The sequence below is a fragment of the Herpailurus yagouaroundi genome, unplaced genomic scaffold, assembly GCF_014898765.1.
Source record: "Herpailurus yagouaroundi ecotype Mexico unplaced genomic scaffold, PumYag 218, whole genome shotgun sequence".
Taxonomy (NCBI): Eukaryota; Metazoa; Chordata; class Mammalia; order Carnivora; family Felidae; genus Herpailurus; species Herpailurus yagouaroundi.
In genome coordinates, this window is record NW_024412449.1 from 1,141,915 (window position 1) to 1,158,718 (window position 16,804).

Genomic DNA, 16,804 nt, shown 5'->3' on the forward strand with positions numbered 1-16,804 from the left:
TGTTACTTCTACTACATGAAGGGTACAAGGCTGGTTTGCCTTTCAAGAAACCAACAACCAGGTGGGGAGAAATGACAAGAATCTATGAAAGATACAACATAAAGCAGAAAATTAGGTATTAAATGTCAAAAAAATTAAGTACTGATCTACAATCTCCCAGGATGACTATTTTAAATGAAACCACATTCTTCTGTATGTTTAGGTTCAGATGTTTTAAAAAAATAAAACCAGGGGCGCCTGGGTGGCGCAGTCGGTTAAGCGTCCGACTTCAGCCAGGTCATGATCTCGCGGTCCGTGAGTTCGAGCCCCGCGTCGGGCTCTGGGCTGATGGCTCAGAGCCTGGAGCCTGTTTCCGATTCTGTGTCTCCCTCTCTCTCTGCCCCTCCCCCGTTCATGCTCTGTCTCTCTCTGTCCCAAAAATAAATAAACGTTGAAAAAAAAAATTTTTTTTAATAAATAAATAAATAAAACCAAAAAAGCAGCTCTAATACTAGGTTGAGTCATATGAAAGCCTTAGACCTTTATAGGTCTAAGATGATCAAATATTAGCATTTTTACACGGTTCAGACTAAAACGTTCTAGTTATACTTGGTCACCAAATCTCAAGATCAAATAGATTTACGCATAAGAGAGACACAGACAGTGAGAATGTATTAGGTTTTCTGTACAACCAGCGGAAAATAAAGCAATTTTGTCTCCAAAGCATCTTTGGAGGACACCTACTTCCACCCCATGAAGCTGTAATATGAAAATGAATTTAAACATCTAGTAGAGAATCTTAAGGTAAATATTTCGAAGACAGTAACTATGAATATTTGTATATTTTAATGAATTCAGAAAAATCTCCAGTGCCTCTTTTCTTCTTATATAAAATTAAAGGCAGTGTCTGTGATCTGTGACAAGAAAGAAAGAAAGAAAGAAAGAAAGAAAGAAAGAAAGAAAGACAATTATAGCCTTATTCCTTTCATTTCAGGCCTACAGTAAAGATATTAAATTCATACTTCTCACTTTGTGTTTTTCTACATAAATGTATTTTACAGCCATCAACTTGCAAAAGGAGCACGTCAAACTTAATGTTACTCAAACTTGTCTTTAATAAAGAAAAATCAAGGAATTATTTAACAATTAGACACAACTATGCTCAATTGACAAAGATGATTTGCTTAGGAATCTTAAGAGTAACAGAAATAGAAGAACATACCACCATAAAAAAAAAAAAGATAAATTCATTCTATGACTAGAAAATGCTTTCAGATAAAAACATTAATTATTCAATAAGAAAATATTTCATATTTCTTTTATCACAGAGACTATAAGTTTAATGAACTCATTTCTCTATCGAGTTATGCAGCATACCTTCCTGTCTCTAGTTTCTCATGCAAATGGTTAGAGAGTTTTTCTCAGAGTAGAGCAAATCAGTGCTAATGGTTTCGAGTCAGGGCTTGGAGGTGGCCTGGAAAAAGGCCATTTACACTCACCCGAACCCAGCCCAACACCTTCTTTTTTACGGTTAGTCTCTATTACCAGTGAGTGATCCCTCATCCTCCCTCAACAGATAAATTACTACAAATGTACCCATAAATTAAAACGGTATCATTCAACGTGGAGGAGAGTGGCTGGAGTGCAATGAGACATTGCCAGTCTCCTGGTAAAAACTACCTCATTCCAGACAAATACATGAAAATAATACTTTAATGAAAGGCATTCATCCTGTCCATATGCTTCCCCTAAAATGCTTGTAAAAAACTCAGAATTAAATAACATTAAGATACAAGAGGTAATAAGTGCACCTAAAAAAAGGTAAGTAGCATACGTGAGGCCTGCTTCCTGGAATTCTAACCACGTCATCTCACAGGTAATTTTCAGGATAATTATCGTAAAAATACAATAAATACTATAATGGAAATATAGGGATTCATTTATTACTTTTTGGTTTACAAACAAAGGCACCCAATAATGCTTCTATTTACTTCTTATAAAAGATTATCAATTTACATTTAAAACAAAAAGCAAAAAAAACCCTGAACCAGTTCCTATAGACACACACAAAAAAAGGGGAGAAATAAGATTATTTTCCTCCCTACTTCCAATCTTTATTACCATTTTTATACCATGTTTATACCATTCTTAAGTCAAAGAACACATTGCCATGCTTCTTTGTTGACTTTTAAAACATATTAATGTTGCCAAGTCAAATTTAAATATAGCCACAAATGATGTCACAATTGACAAACGCACAGAATTATAAGAATCAAGAGTGAAGAGAGGGAAAAAGCCCAAATGTTTTACAATACAGCTTTTTATCAAATGAATTAAATGAAATGTCAAATTTATTAGGCTATCATGTTAAAAATGGAGATCGTGTGAAAATATAATCAAACAAAACTAAAACTCTGTCTGACAAATGACATCAACAAAAATGATTTCCAAAATCTTTGAGTTAAGCTTAAGTCTAGTTGGTGGGGATTAACAACCTATGTATTCTTCACACTAACTTCAGAACTAAGTTCTACAATGATATATTAATTCATTCATGAGTTTCTTCTGACAGCAGAATTCTAAACACACAAAATTAATGCAGTGGCCTCAGCACCCGCCTAGCTAGCATTTCCCTACACTGGATTACAAGAACAATGCCATGGTTCAGAAGACATACCCCCCCTCTGTACTTCACATGCCTGTCAAAGTTGTACCTGATTCTTTTGCAAGATACAAAGACACTTCATCTAAGTATATCTGGCAGAGCACAAACATCATACAAATGTTAGCATGTTTTCAACCCATTACGGAAATGTATTTGGAGAGATGGAGTACTCAATGTATAGAGCATCTAGAGTTAATTATGGGCCACTTTAAATTAAAGGCATCATCATTTATTCCATTTTTAGACACTGTCCTGGTCTCTCACGCCTTACACAAGGTATGGTCCTAGACCAGAGACTTAGTATCGTTTCAAAGAATATGAATATATATATATATATATATATATATATATATATATATATATATATACACACACACACACACACACACACATACATACATACATACATATTTCTTTTAAAATAATGTTTAAAAGTTTTACTACAGAAAATCTGGCTTCACCATGGAAGCATTTTTCCTTCTCAAGATTACACACCTGCATGGAAGAAGGTGGTTTCCTTTACATTTAGGTTTTCACAATAACAAAATAAACTTCTTGCATTTAAATTGACAGAGAAAGTAAGATGTAAAGTTCTATGTAACTTTTTATATTGTGAACTGACCTCATTAAACACATTCAATATATACTGTTGATTTAAATATAGTACAACTTGATCAGCTAAATTCGAACATGTTATGCTGATCAATCTGTTAAACCAAACGTATGTTAAAACAGTAAGGACAGTTTACTACTATTAAGGTTTAAAGGTTTAAAGGGAATAATAATGTATCATTAAAATACACATTAATTTTCTTGCTATTACTTGTTTCTATAATGCATCTCTTTAAAACTACATGCAGAAAAAATAAATGATATCTCATTCAACAGTTTGCTACTTTAGGTGGTATGTAAATAAAGTCCTTTATTTAATTTTATACACGTTATTTTATGCACTATTTTATTTTTCTTGAAGGAATTCAGCTCTCAAGGTCAAAAGTTAGTATGTGTTTACACACATGTGAGAACATTTTCTTAATGTTAGGACTATCTGCAAATATATTCTTCCATAATAAAGCATTATCAGTTTTCACTGGAAAGACTGTATAAGCCTTAAAAGTCCTATTAATATAATGTACACAGGGAAGAGAGCACAATATGGTGAATCCCTCCCCACCTGCACCCTTCTTTGCCAGTCTCAAGAAATCCTCCAGCTTCAAAACATGAACACAATTTCATAGGACTGATTTTTATTTGGTCATAATGTGGAGAAGAAAACTGTATTCGTCTTCTTTTTGACACTAATAGTCTTATTGAATTCATTCTCATTTTCCTTCAAAAAATACATAGCATATGGTGATATGGATTCTCAAACTCATTAGATCCAGTAGGGTCTTTAGAATAACATATAGCCTTCTGATAATGGAAGCAACTGATTGCTTACAAAAAAATGATGTGCATCAGACCACTAATCAGAGAAAGGAAAATGAGAACATGTCTTTCACATTGGAGACCACTTAATAACTTGTGAAATGATGTAAAAATAGTATGGCTATAATTTTAACAAAACTAAAACCCACTTCAACTGATGAAAAAAACCAAACACCGAAGAATTAAATATCTACCAACTTAGCTATGTATTCCTGTCCAAATAAATGCTTTCCACTGCACTATATATTAGAATTAGAAACTCACTATATGTTAAGGCATATTTTAATCAATATGTTCCAGAATTGCACAGTTATACTGGTCAGTGTTCCTATTTCCCCATTCCTACCCTCACCCCACCCCTTGTCCCCAGGGATCAAAATGTTAAGTCATGGTTTTGGTGGCTATTGTAGATTTGAGCTGGCATAACCACAGTGTTCACTAGATTTTGTAAGCATAAACATTAAAATGTTACATAAAATGTACCATACTGTACTCCACACTCTGATCTAAGATGGTTTAATGTCTTGACAAAAGGTGAGATGACTTAAGTACATTTTACATTTTGTGCATTTAGACCACCATATGCATAGATGTTCTAATGCTAAATTCTCGTCTTCAGTATCTCATAGTGCTGGATGCCCGGAAGTATGACAGAAACTTGTAACACAGACTAACCACAAAGTACCAGATGTTTCTTGCCATTTGTGATCTTGCAATAAAAATGCGCCAAATCAGGATCACAAGGATAGTATTGAAACCATACCGTATGTTCCTCAACCTGGAAAGCAAATCGAGAGACATATCAGACAATGTTTTCTAGAATAAAATATTGTTGGATGGCAGATAATCAATGTCCAGTTGCTGATCTCATCAAAGCTCAAATCCATTACGGTATAATGACTGCAGAGCAAGTCATTTTGAAATGCAGCAAGAAGAAACAAGTTTTCTTCCTCCACTCTACTGTCCAACTATTTGGTTCGGGAAGTTGCTATGACATATAGATCTCTTTGTGCTAGGCCAAGATTGGCCAATTGAAAAAGAGTTCTCAAAGAGTTTAAATATACAGATTGTGTATGAGCACCTGTTCTTTTCTCCTTTTCTTTACTACCTTAATGCCCTTTCTACTTGTGGAACAATTCATCCATTTTGCTTTATGACCAGCTTTAATTCCAGTCTGAAAATAATAGCAACCCTAGAGACTGATACAAAACAGCACTGAAATACTTTTTTCAAATGATGACACCTAAAATCATCCACCCAGCTTAGAATTGAACTGAATTTCTATGAAAGAAAGTTATTATTTTAAATGCTAATTATGTTAAAACTATTTAATTCTAAAAACTGTCTTTTTAAAAAAAAAATTTTTTTTAACGTTTATTTATTTTTGAGACAGAGAGAGACAGAGCATGAACGGGGAGGGGCAGAGAGCGAGGGAGACACAGAATCGGAAGCAGGCTCCAGGCTCCGAGCCATCAGCCCAGAGCCCGACACGGGGCTCGAACTCACAGACCGCAAGATTGTGGCCTGAGCTGAAGTCAGATGCTTAACCGACTGAGCCACCCAAGCACCCCTAAAAACTATGTCTTTAAACATATTCCAAAAGTTTCACTTTCAGAGGATATTCCTTAAAAAAGGCATACTGAACATAGATGGGAAAGTGTAAAATATTCTGATAGAATTCTTCATTATTCCATATTTAACTTCATGTTTGTTATTGTACCACAAGTATAGATAGTGTCATTCTAGGATTAAAATGTCGGATTTTTTGTTAATATACTTAAAACTGTAACCAGTGATATTAGTATTTTTTATGATAGGTTATATTTTATTTCAATAAACTTTGATATTTAGACCAAAGAAAAAAAGAGTTCAAATCCATTACTAATGTGAAACTTATTTAAAATTAACTAGAAGCCCTTAAATTAGAAAGTCTGCAAAAGTCAAACAAACCTGACCATGCAGTCCATCAAACAACACCTTACCTCTATTAACCATGAATGAAACAAAGATTTTTTATAACAAAAAAATTTGGGACACAAATTTATTCATTCAACAAGTATTACTGAGCATCTTTCTGTATGACCAGGACTAGGTATACTGTAGGTAAAACAGACATGCCCCTTCTGGAGCTTCCCATCTAATATCTAAAAAGGTTTGGGCATTATATACATCATCCTACAGACAAAGAAATAAAATATTTTTAAACATCTTTAGGTACTTCTAAGCTGTCAGACATGCAAATTCACTCCTTCACTTACAGCTGACAGTCACATTATCAAAGGCCAACTGGACAAATTCTCATCTATGAAAGAAGCATGGCATGAGTCCATATAAAAGGGCCCTCCCAGTCTCAAAGAGTAACATTAATGTTACTGTACTCATATTTCAAAACATTTTTTATATTTTCAATGGTGTTAGAAAGGAATACAAATGTTCAGGTACATAACAATGTTACATAAATTCCATTACCTTCAATAGGCAATCCAAGATAGGACTATAATATACAAATGATGGTATAGACAAAAGAGCTCATGGGGCACCTGGGTGACTCAATCAGTTAAGCGTCTGACCTGGGCTCAGGTCATGATCTCGCCAGTCTGAGTTCAAGTTGCTGCATTGGGTTCTCTGATGACAGCTCAGAACCTGGAGCCTGCTTTGGATTCTATGTCTCCCTCTCTCTCTCTGCCCCTCCCCCAATCACACTCTGCATGTCTCTTTCTCTCAAAAATAAAAGAGCTTTGAATTAGGAGTCAAAAATCAGTATTCTAGTTTGCTCTGCTGCCTAACGCATATGACCTGGAAACACAACTTCCCTAAACCTCCATTTCCTCAACTATTTAACTAGCTGCCCTGCAAAGCCTCATAAAGTCAGAAGACCAAGAGGAATAATGTGAAAGTCTTGAAAGCTGTTATAAAGACTGTATTATAAAAACACTACAAATAAAAGAGGTTACTATTGAAATTAACTACATCTCTGAATTATGGGTAACAGTGATTTTTCTGTTTTTGAGTTTTTTTAAACAATCAGTATATATTACTTTTATAATGAGACTAAGGGAATAATTATAACCCTTGTTTCAAAAACAAAGAAAAAATTCTATGCTGAATGATGTATTATTATATCGCTTTTCCTCTTCCAAAGATGTATTTGACAAAGGGAAAAAAACAAAAGAAAAAACACAACACTTCAAATAACTACCTCTAGTTTAAAATACATTTTTATTTTCTCCTAATATCTTTACTTCTTCAGTAGCAATACAAAGGAAGGAAATACAAAGGAAAATAGTGATCTTCAAAACTAAATTCCACCTGAACTTAGTGCTAAGGAACAGGATAAAGACAGTAAGTTTGAACAACCTTAGGCTAAATACTACCATAGTTCCAGTGCTAATGTAAGCACTTTTCCTAAATAAAATATTACACTAGCAATATACCAGCTCACCAAAAAATAAATAAAATAAAATAAAAAACTGTGTGATAATTCATAAGGAAGACACGATGCAATCAAGCCCATGTAAAAAACTTACTTGTTCAGATGTTTTCTAGCTGCAGGGAGGCCAGACATTTCTTCATTCAATACATATTTCTTAGTTCCCATGCAGTAGTTCTCTATATATTCTGCCCAATGTAACTGCCGTACATCAATATTAAAGGTCTATAGAAACAAAACAACCATCAGTTTTTCTCTTGAATAACTTTTTCACAACTGGTCAAAAATTCATACTTTTTTTAAAGGCTAATTCCACATGACAAGATTACAAAATGTTTATAGTATTAACTTTTAAAATCTTACTGCTGTTCACAAAGAAGTTCTTAATCCCTATTTTATACCTCCCATGAAACACAGAAACATTTCAGGAGATAATCTGAAAGCTCATGTCAACATTCAAAGAGAAGTATATATGAAGTGTAAGGAAAAAGCAACCTTCTTTTTACACTAAAAAAAATTAAATCCCATTGTCCAAATAATCTATGTGTTCCTCACCACTTTATACACATATTAATATATTTCCAGTATTTCTTCCTGAACATCCTGCAAACCACATGTATTACCTTTCCTATAGAACAGTAATGACATCAAGAGAAAAAAAGACTTTATGAAAGCTAGCTTAGGAGTTTAGGTAACAGTAAGGAGCCCATCTGATGAAAAGGATAGATGAATCTAGAAAATAAAGCTTTACAAAAATGTTATTTTGTGACAAAATAAGAAGGCTATGCACTGCTCAGTGCTTCTCCATACACGATCTGATTATTTTTTAGAGTGAGAAACAGATTATTCACTATTTATCATCACTTATCTGAAAATATCAAGTTGCAGACCAAAAACAACTACCATAAATAAATCACTAAAGTAACACTGCACTAAATGGAGGCTCGATTTGGGGCGCCTGGGTGGCTTGGTCGGTTAAGCATCCGACTTTGGCTCAGGTCATGATCTCACGGTCCGTGAGTTCTAGCCCCGCGATGGGCTCTGTGCTGACAGCTCAGAGCCTGCAGCCTGTTTCAGATTCTGTGTCTCCCTCTCTCTCTGCCCCTCCCCTGTTCATGCTCTGTCTCTCTCTGTCTCAAAAATAAATAAACGTTAAAAAAAAATTAAAAAAATAAATAAATGGAGGCTCGATTTAAGATGGGAGAGATGATGAGACTATGTTAACTGGACTCCCACAGGAAGAGTGAAAAAGAATGGAACAGAGGTACCATCTGAGAAGACAACAGCTGGGAATTTTTATTTCCAAAATGATGATACATTAAGCCACAGATTCAAAACACACATACACCATACACATGCAAGTACCTGAGCATATCAAGAATAAAACTGTTGAAAGTCAAAGATGAAAATTTTGAAGACATCAGAAAAAGATGTTATGGGTTACCTCCGAATGGACAACTATTAAACTGACACTTGACTTCTCAAAAGAAACAACAGAAGCCAAGAGACTATGAGAAGATGTCTTCCAGAGCTCAGAGAAAACTGCTAACACACAGTTCTATACAGTATAAACATCTTTGAAAAATAAAGATGTTTGCAGAAGAATAAAAACTGAGACAATGTGATATCAGCAGATGACTCACACTAGAGGAAGAAGCACACCAGAGGGTATTCTTTAAGCCAAATGAATAGGATTCTGGATTGAAGTCTGGAGACGGAAGAAGAAATGAAGAGCCACAAAAGGCCAATTATGCTGGTAAATCTATGTGAATACTTAGTAGAGTGCAATTAAGAATAATGGTGGTGAGGCATACAACACACATACAGAATTAAAATATGTAACAACAGCAGAAAAGTATTAGGCCTTGCATTCTCCAAAAAAAAAGAAGTATCAATATTATATTAGTCTTTGATGAAGTGAGGAAGGATGCTGTAATCTTTAGAGAAACCTAGTAATACAACTGAAAAAGTATATTTTATGTAACTGATACAGATGGGGAAAATACAAAACTGTAAAAAATAACCTCAAAGAAAACAAACAAAAACTTAAGACAAGTAAGACAAATAGAATGCACTAAGCGTTAGATTTAAATCTGTTATCAAAAATTAAATTATGGATTAAATCCTCCAAATAAGGGTCCAAAACTGTCAAACTGAAAAAAGTAAAATACAGTAAAACTATGCTGCTTATAAAAGGAATATCTGATAGTTAAGGATACAGAAAGTTGGAAATACAAGGACAGAGAAAGATACATTTCTACCAACAATGTATATAGCAACTCCCACTGGCCAACGCCTTACCAGAAGGGTAGGCTGTCAAGTTTTGCATTTTTGCAAACTGTTAAGGAGTAAATATCTCAGTCTAATTTCAGTTGGCATCTCCATTTTTGAGTGAGGTTGAGTATCTTTTCCAATGGTTAATCATTTGCATTTACTTCTCTGTAAACTGTTCATCTCTAGCCCATTTTCAGTAGGACTGACGTTTTTTGCCATTTCTACACAAACTTTTTATGTAATACGAAATGCATGTTAACATCATATTGAGATACCACCATATACCCACCAAAGTGTCTAAAATTAAAAATTAAAATGAAAAGGCCAACTGTTGGGAGGATGCATATTAACAGGAACTCTTGTACACTGCCACACAAAATGTCAATCAGTACAACTACTTTGGAAAACTGTTTAGCATTATCAACTACATTGAACATACAAATACCCTTTGACTGAGCTATTCTATTTCTAGATATACATCCTATATAAATGGTGCACATGGCTCAAAGAAGAATTATTCCCAACAGCCAAAAACTGGAAATAACCCAAATATGGTATCAACAAAAGAAATGAAAAAATACTGTATGATACAATTTGTATAAAGTCAAAAATGGGTATACTATTTAATGGCAGAATTCAAGATAGTTGTTACTTTTGGAAGGTAGTTATTGGGAGGGGGCACAAGGGGATCTTCTGGGGACAAAAATATTCTATTTCTTCACCTGGATGGTCACTTTCTAATAATCCACTGGGCAGTATGTGTTGTGCACTGGGATGGGGACAAGGAAGATGGGAAGGGAGAACATAAGAAATCAGTAGAAGCCACAAATCTTTTAACCTGGGATTCTCTGCAGAACCCTGGTAACTGGGACCTTCTGTTTTGATGCTGCAGGCAAGGATGAAGATTGGCTATAAAGCCTATGGCCCCATCAGTTAAGGTGTCTTACAGAATATTGCTGCAAAAAGATAAAAATTCCCAAAGCTGTACCCTGAGAGCAAGGGTGAAAAAAAGAAGTAAACCCACCACACACAGAAGTGGGCAAAAAAAAAGTGCACACTCAATGCCTTTATCACGCACGACCAGTAACATGTACTCAATCTGCACTATCTAATATGGTAGCCACAAGCCACATGCATGTCTGGGAACTTTGAAAGTGATTGGTCTGAACTGAGATTTGCTGTGGAGTATAAAATGCACACAGGGTTTCAAAAGCTCAGTATAAAAAAATTGAAAGTATAATATAAACAGTTGTTTAAATTTTCAGTGATTTTTAAATTTCTGTTTAAATTATATATTATTTTGGATATATTAAATAAAACATTAAAATTTTTTAATGTTTATTTTTGAGAGAGAGAGACAGAGCAGAGAGAGACGGAAACACAGACTCCAAAGCAGGCTCCAAGCTCTGAGCTGTCAGCCCAGAGCCCAACGTGGGGCCTGAACTCATTAGATGAGAGATCATGACCTGAGCTGAAGTCAGACACTTAACCGACTAAGCCAGCCAGGAGCCCCAAAGTACTAAAATTTTTAAAGAAAGACGTGGAAAGAGAAAGGAAACTGCCCCTGGGAAGATGAAAAAGAAATCTCCTTTGAGAAACTAGAAGCATGAACCAGCCTATTTAAGGCCCACATTCACTTGAGTTAGGCTAAAAACTTAATCAGATATCTTAAAGTGGTCCTGGCCTGTTAATGCCACCTGGCTAGTTAATGCTAATAATCACTCACTGGGCTACTGGCAGAAGCAAAGGCGAATTCTTATTGGAAAAGTGCGATTTCAACATATGCTTCAAAAAATTTCCACGGAAATCCTCAAGGAATATGAATATACAGTCAAACAATAAGAAAAAAAACAAGGTGCCATGAGTGAGACCCAGCATAAACAACAGACGATCAGGTGTTACCACTGCACAGCCTTTAGAAGTTTGAATTATCAGACACAGAATTTAAAACAATTATGTTTACCATGTTTCAAGAAATGTCTGTAAGAGGGGTGTCTGGGTGGCTCAGTCAGTTGAGTGTCCGACTCTTGATTTTGGCTCAGGTCATGATTCCAGGGTTGTGGGATCAAGCCCTGCATCAGGCTCTGTACTGAGTGTGGAGCCTGCTTAGGATTCTCTCTCTCTCTCTCTCTCTCTCTCTCTCTCTCTCTCTCTCTGGCACCTAGGTTGCTCAGTTGGTAAAGCATCCAACTTCAGCTCTGGTCATGATCTCATGGTTCACGAATTTGAGCCCTACATCAGGCTTTCTGCTGTCAGCACGGAGCCCACTTCAGATCTGCTGTCTGTCCCCCTCTTTCTACCCCTCCCCGGCTTACAGGAGCTCTCCCTCTAAAATAAACATTTTTTTTAAATTAAAAAAAAAAAAAAGATTCTGCCCCTCTCCCCCGCTTGCTCTAAAATAAAAATCAAAAAATAAAAAAGAGAAGGAAAGGAACATCTGTAAGATCTGAAAAACAAATTGAATTTCTAAACATGAAAATAACTGAACCCCCTTATTCAACTGGGTGGCGCAGACAGGGCTGAAAGACTGCCACAGATCTTTTATTAACCATTAGCTTTTCAGCCAGAAACAAAGAGATAAAATATGAGCTAAAACTTAAAAGAGGAAAGAATGATGTAAAATATATTAAAATTTCACAAGAAGAGAATGGTGAAGAGGTGTGTGTATATATATATATATATATATATATATATATATATATATATATATTTTAAGTTTATTTATTTTTGAGAGAGAGAGAGAAAGAGATCATGCATGCGTGAGCAGGCGAGGAACAGAGAGAGAAGGAGAGAACCCAAGTGGACTCTTCTCTGACAGCACAGAACTTGATGCGGGGCTCGAACTCAGGAACCGTGAGTTGATCACCTGAGCTGAAATCAAGAGTTGGATGTTTAACTGGCTGAGCTACCCAGGCACCCCAAAGAGGCCATATTTGAAGAAACAATAGCTAAGTATTGTCCTGAACTGCTAACACACTTCAAACTTCAGATCCGGGAAGCCCAGTTGTGAAACAGGATACATTTTGAAAAATTATACCTAGACACATTCACAGTGAAACTGCAGGACACCAAAGAAAAACTCTGAAAATCAGACAGGAATAAGAGAGCACCTGTAATGCAGCAGCAAATTAGACTGACTTTTCAACAGCAACAACATAAGTGAAATATTAAAGGAACATAAAAAGAAAGTTATCCTTCATGTACTGAAATCATGTTACAGAAACAGTGAAATAAAGACATGCCAGGCAATCACAAACTGAGAGCTCACTACTAACAGACCGCCTACTAATTCATATTCTGGGATTCTGGATACATTTCAAACTGAAAGAAAAGGGTCCTAAAGAGAAGATCGAATAGCAAAGCTACTGGTAAATATTTAGTTAAATCTAAATACAACTAAACAAAGTCATATCTAATGACAGGGTTTCAATAGAGAACTAAAGTAATGTATAACTATGTAAATTAGTGGGGTGGTAATCACAGTTTAAACATTTTAAGGTCCTAAATATCATTAAAAAGAAGCTATAGAAATTGCTTAATTTAGACTTTGTTAGACATGTATGTTAAAATACCTTAGGTAACCTCAAAAAGAACACACACAAAGAGTTTAAGTTTCAAACGAACAGAGGGCGAAATGTAGAATGATAAGAAATTAAAGAATATATGAGGTAAAACAATTTCAGAGGGAAGGTTTTTTTCTCAAAATTCAAAGAAAACAAACTGAAAGAAAAATGCATAAAGAATTCTAGTTTCTCTTTGAATCTCACTAAAGGGAAAAAAAAGAACCAACATTTCAATCATACTTTGAAAACATCTCTGCCACTCTCAAGTACTTACGTTATAAATTCTAAGATAAAGCAATTTTATTTTACCACCAACAATTATGATTGAAGCTTTAATGAAACACATATAAATAGGTCAAATGTCTTTCCTTTTGTATTAATGACTGGAAAATATCCAATTATTTCTCAGGTTGCTAATGGCTGCCCAATTAATATGCTTTGTTTTCTAAAATAAAACAGAAAATACTTGCCTTTTTATCTTCAGGGTTTAGTTGATTCATCAACATATTGACATTGTCAGTATTCCAAACCCAAGAATTACTTGTGAAATATTCAAGAAACACCATAGCTTTGTGAAGACGAGTTATTGTTTTCATCATCCTGTATTATGAGAAAAATTGACAGATTCATAATTCGCATAGATTAGGAAAAATCTCATCACCACCTAAGGTGCAGTTTCTATACTGAGATAGTAGCAATAAAATTATAATTCTGTAATTCATTCAGTAAGTGACCAAACCACCAGAGAATATTTCTGCATCTTGGAAGAACATTTTATAAATCCAAAATGAAAAAAAAATTTTAAGCAGCAGCAAATGAATTTAATACTGCCTAAACAGAGTTCTATTGATATATAAAATTTTCATAGGAAATACAATACTTTAAGGTCAAATTTTCTTCTATAATCCTAAGCAAATAAATGGATTCAATTAGTATTCCCTTGTTCTTTGTTCCTTAAATCACATTTTAGTTTGGCTAAAATCACTAAGATTTCCTGTGAATTTATAACATAAGGAGTTATACTGTGATCTCCACTCTTCAGCATCATGGACGCAAAGTATACAGAAATATTCGTTTGCCATTTAATCATCTCCCTCTACATACATTTTTAGAGTAATTTTCTCTTTAACACAGACAGGTATCACTCTTGATTGTCTGAATGTGCTGTGAAATCAATGACTGATGCTGAAAACTTTCTGAAATAGATATTCAAGATATTCACTTACCTCCCCAAATCCCCCATTATTCATCCTTACAGAAATATTTTTGTTTGATATTTCTTGCTTGTTCCTTTTTAAAAAGGATGAGGGACCTTAATCTTTAAATCTGTCATTTTATAGATCATGGCTCACTGTAAGTCATTGATATCACAACACTAACCAGAGCAGTAACATCTATACAGTAATAATTACCTATGGTAAGTAGGAAAAGGGAAGAAAGAACTTTTTGAAACAAAACACACACCAAAAATTCCTGACCTCTGATACACAGAAAAATAATTTGTGGAAAAATAAAAGAATTGTTTATATTCCCACAATAAGGATTAGCATTTACATAGTTTAGAAAGTCCCAAAATTAGGGGTTTTAGAAATGGAGAAAGTGGGAGAAAATTAGACCACCAGAAATGGGGGGAAAGTCAAAACAGCAACATTAGCTAAGCAATTCTGATGACACATTCAATACATTTAGAAAGAAACCCTGAATCCAGAATACTAAGAGAAATTGAGACAACATGGACTATGCAGAGAAAAACTGGTTCATGCAAGAAAAGAATTCCAAAATAAAACCTCCATCAAACACAAAAAGAATTATTGGGCATTGAAGGTTGTTATTTGGAGAGGGATAGCTCAGACAGATAGAAAGCACATGGCGGGGGGAAAAAACAAGACATGCTGCTTTTAGAAAAGATTAGACCTTTTCTTTTTTCCCTAAAAAACAAAACAAAACAAAAAGATGTAACAGATCTGTAATTAAATCAATATCTACCATTACAACCAGTGTAGTATACTTGAATAACACACATACACATATTTACTTAACATCATTTTCCAACATACATCTTATTAACAAGATTTCTTCCTAATTTCTTTGTCACTGACAATTCTCACCTAGTCTTATCTTCAGTTTCACTCAAGTGACAAATTACCCTGCAACCATTCAGCCATTCAAAACATAATTATGATAAAAAATTGGGAGAGGGAGAAGGAAATCTGAAAGGCCATATATGTGTAAAGTTCACAGAATATTTATCAAGCAATAAAAGTACTGGATTGAATACTATGGGGATAAAAAGAAACTTGAAACCTTGCATAGCCACTCTTTGGTTAAAATGCCCTATGAGCAGATAGATGCCTGGGACTACACCGCCATGTATGTTCTGAGTATGTATTCTTTATTATGGCAACCTGCAAAAAATAGTCACAATCCTTTAGGGTAGGGCTAGCTCTTCATGGTCATCTAGTCCAGGATTTCTCAACTTCACCATTACACACATCTTGGGCCAAATAATTCTTTGTGGGGGGCTGTCCTGTTCAGCATCTAATGGCCTCTACCCATTAGATACCAGTAGCATCCCTCCCCTAGGTATAGTAACAAAAAACGTCTCCAAATATTTTCAAATGTTCCTTGATGGAGATACTGCCCTCTATTAAGAATCACAAAGATGGGGGCGCCTGGGTGGCGCAGTCGGTTAAGCGTCCGACTTCAGCCAGGTCACGATCTCGCGGTCCGTGGGTTCGAGCCCCGCGTCAGGCTCTGGGCTGATGGCTCAGAGCCTGGAGCCTGTTTCCGATTCTGTGTCTCCCTCTCTCTCTGCCCCTCCCCCGTTCATGCTCTGTCTCTCTCTGTCCCAAAAAATAAATAAACGTTGAAAAAAAAATTAATCAAAAAAAGAATCACAAAGATGTGGGGCGCCTGGATACCTCAGTCGGTTGAGCATCCGACTTCGGCTCAGGTCATGATCTCATGGTTCACGAGTTTGAGCCCCGCATCAGGCTCTGTGCTGACAGCTCTGAGCCTGGAGCCTGCTTTGGATTCTGTGTCTGCCTCTCTCTCTGCCCCTCCCCACTCATGCTCTGTCTCTCTCTCTCTCTCTCTCAAAAATAAATAAACATTAAGAAAATTAAAAAAAAGAATCACAAAGATGAAAAATATCAGACTCAATGAAGTTAAGCTAGACAGAGTTAAGATAAATAACCAAAAAAATAAGGCTATGGAACCATTTTTTTAATATCATTTCTAAGAGTGATGAAATATCTACTGCATTTCAAGAGCTACAGTGAATAATTTATACTGCTTCTATTTGCAATAATGTCATGCATCCTACTCCCCAATGACTATTAACCAGGAAGCCTTAAGATGCATGTTGGATTTGTACTTTTTATAATTATGTTAAGATATATATGTAAGTTAGATTTTTATCTAGCTGACATGCAGAATAATGTAAACAAGTAGACACCACGAATG

General features: G+C 35.2%; 1 protein-coding gene across 3 annotated transcripts in view; it reads right to left on the bottom strand.

The window, feature by feature from the left end:
• Window positions 1–1,074: 1,074 nt before the first annotated feature.
• Window positions 1,075–16,804, bottom strand: part of FAR1 (fatty acyl-CoA reductase 1) — an 81,547-nt gene continuing 65,817 nt past the window's right edge. For all 3 annotated transcript variants that reach the window (XM_040456802.1, XM_040456800.1, XM_040456801.1), the window contains 3 exons: window positions 13,810–13,939; window positions 7,600–7,727; window positions 1,075–4,850 (listed from right to left, as the gene is read on the bottom strand). In XM_040456802.1, coding sequence (XP_040312736.1) covers window positions 4,688–4,850; window positions 7,600–7,727; window positions 13,810–13,939 — 421 coding nt within the window. In that variant the 3' untranslated portion in view covers window positions 1,075–4,687. The remainder of the gene's footprint in view (window positions 4,851–7,599; window positions 7,728–13,809; window positions 13,940–16,804) is intronic.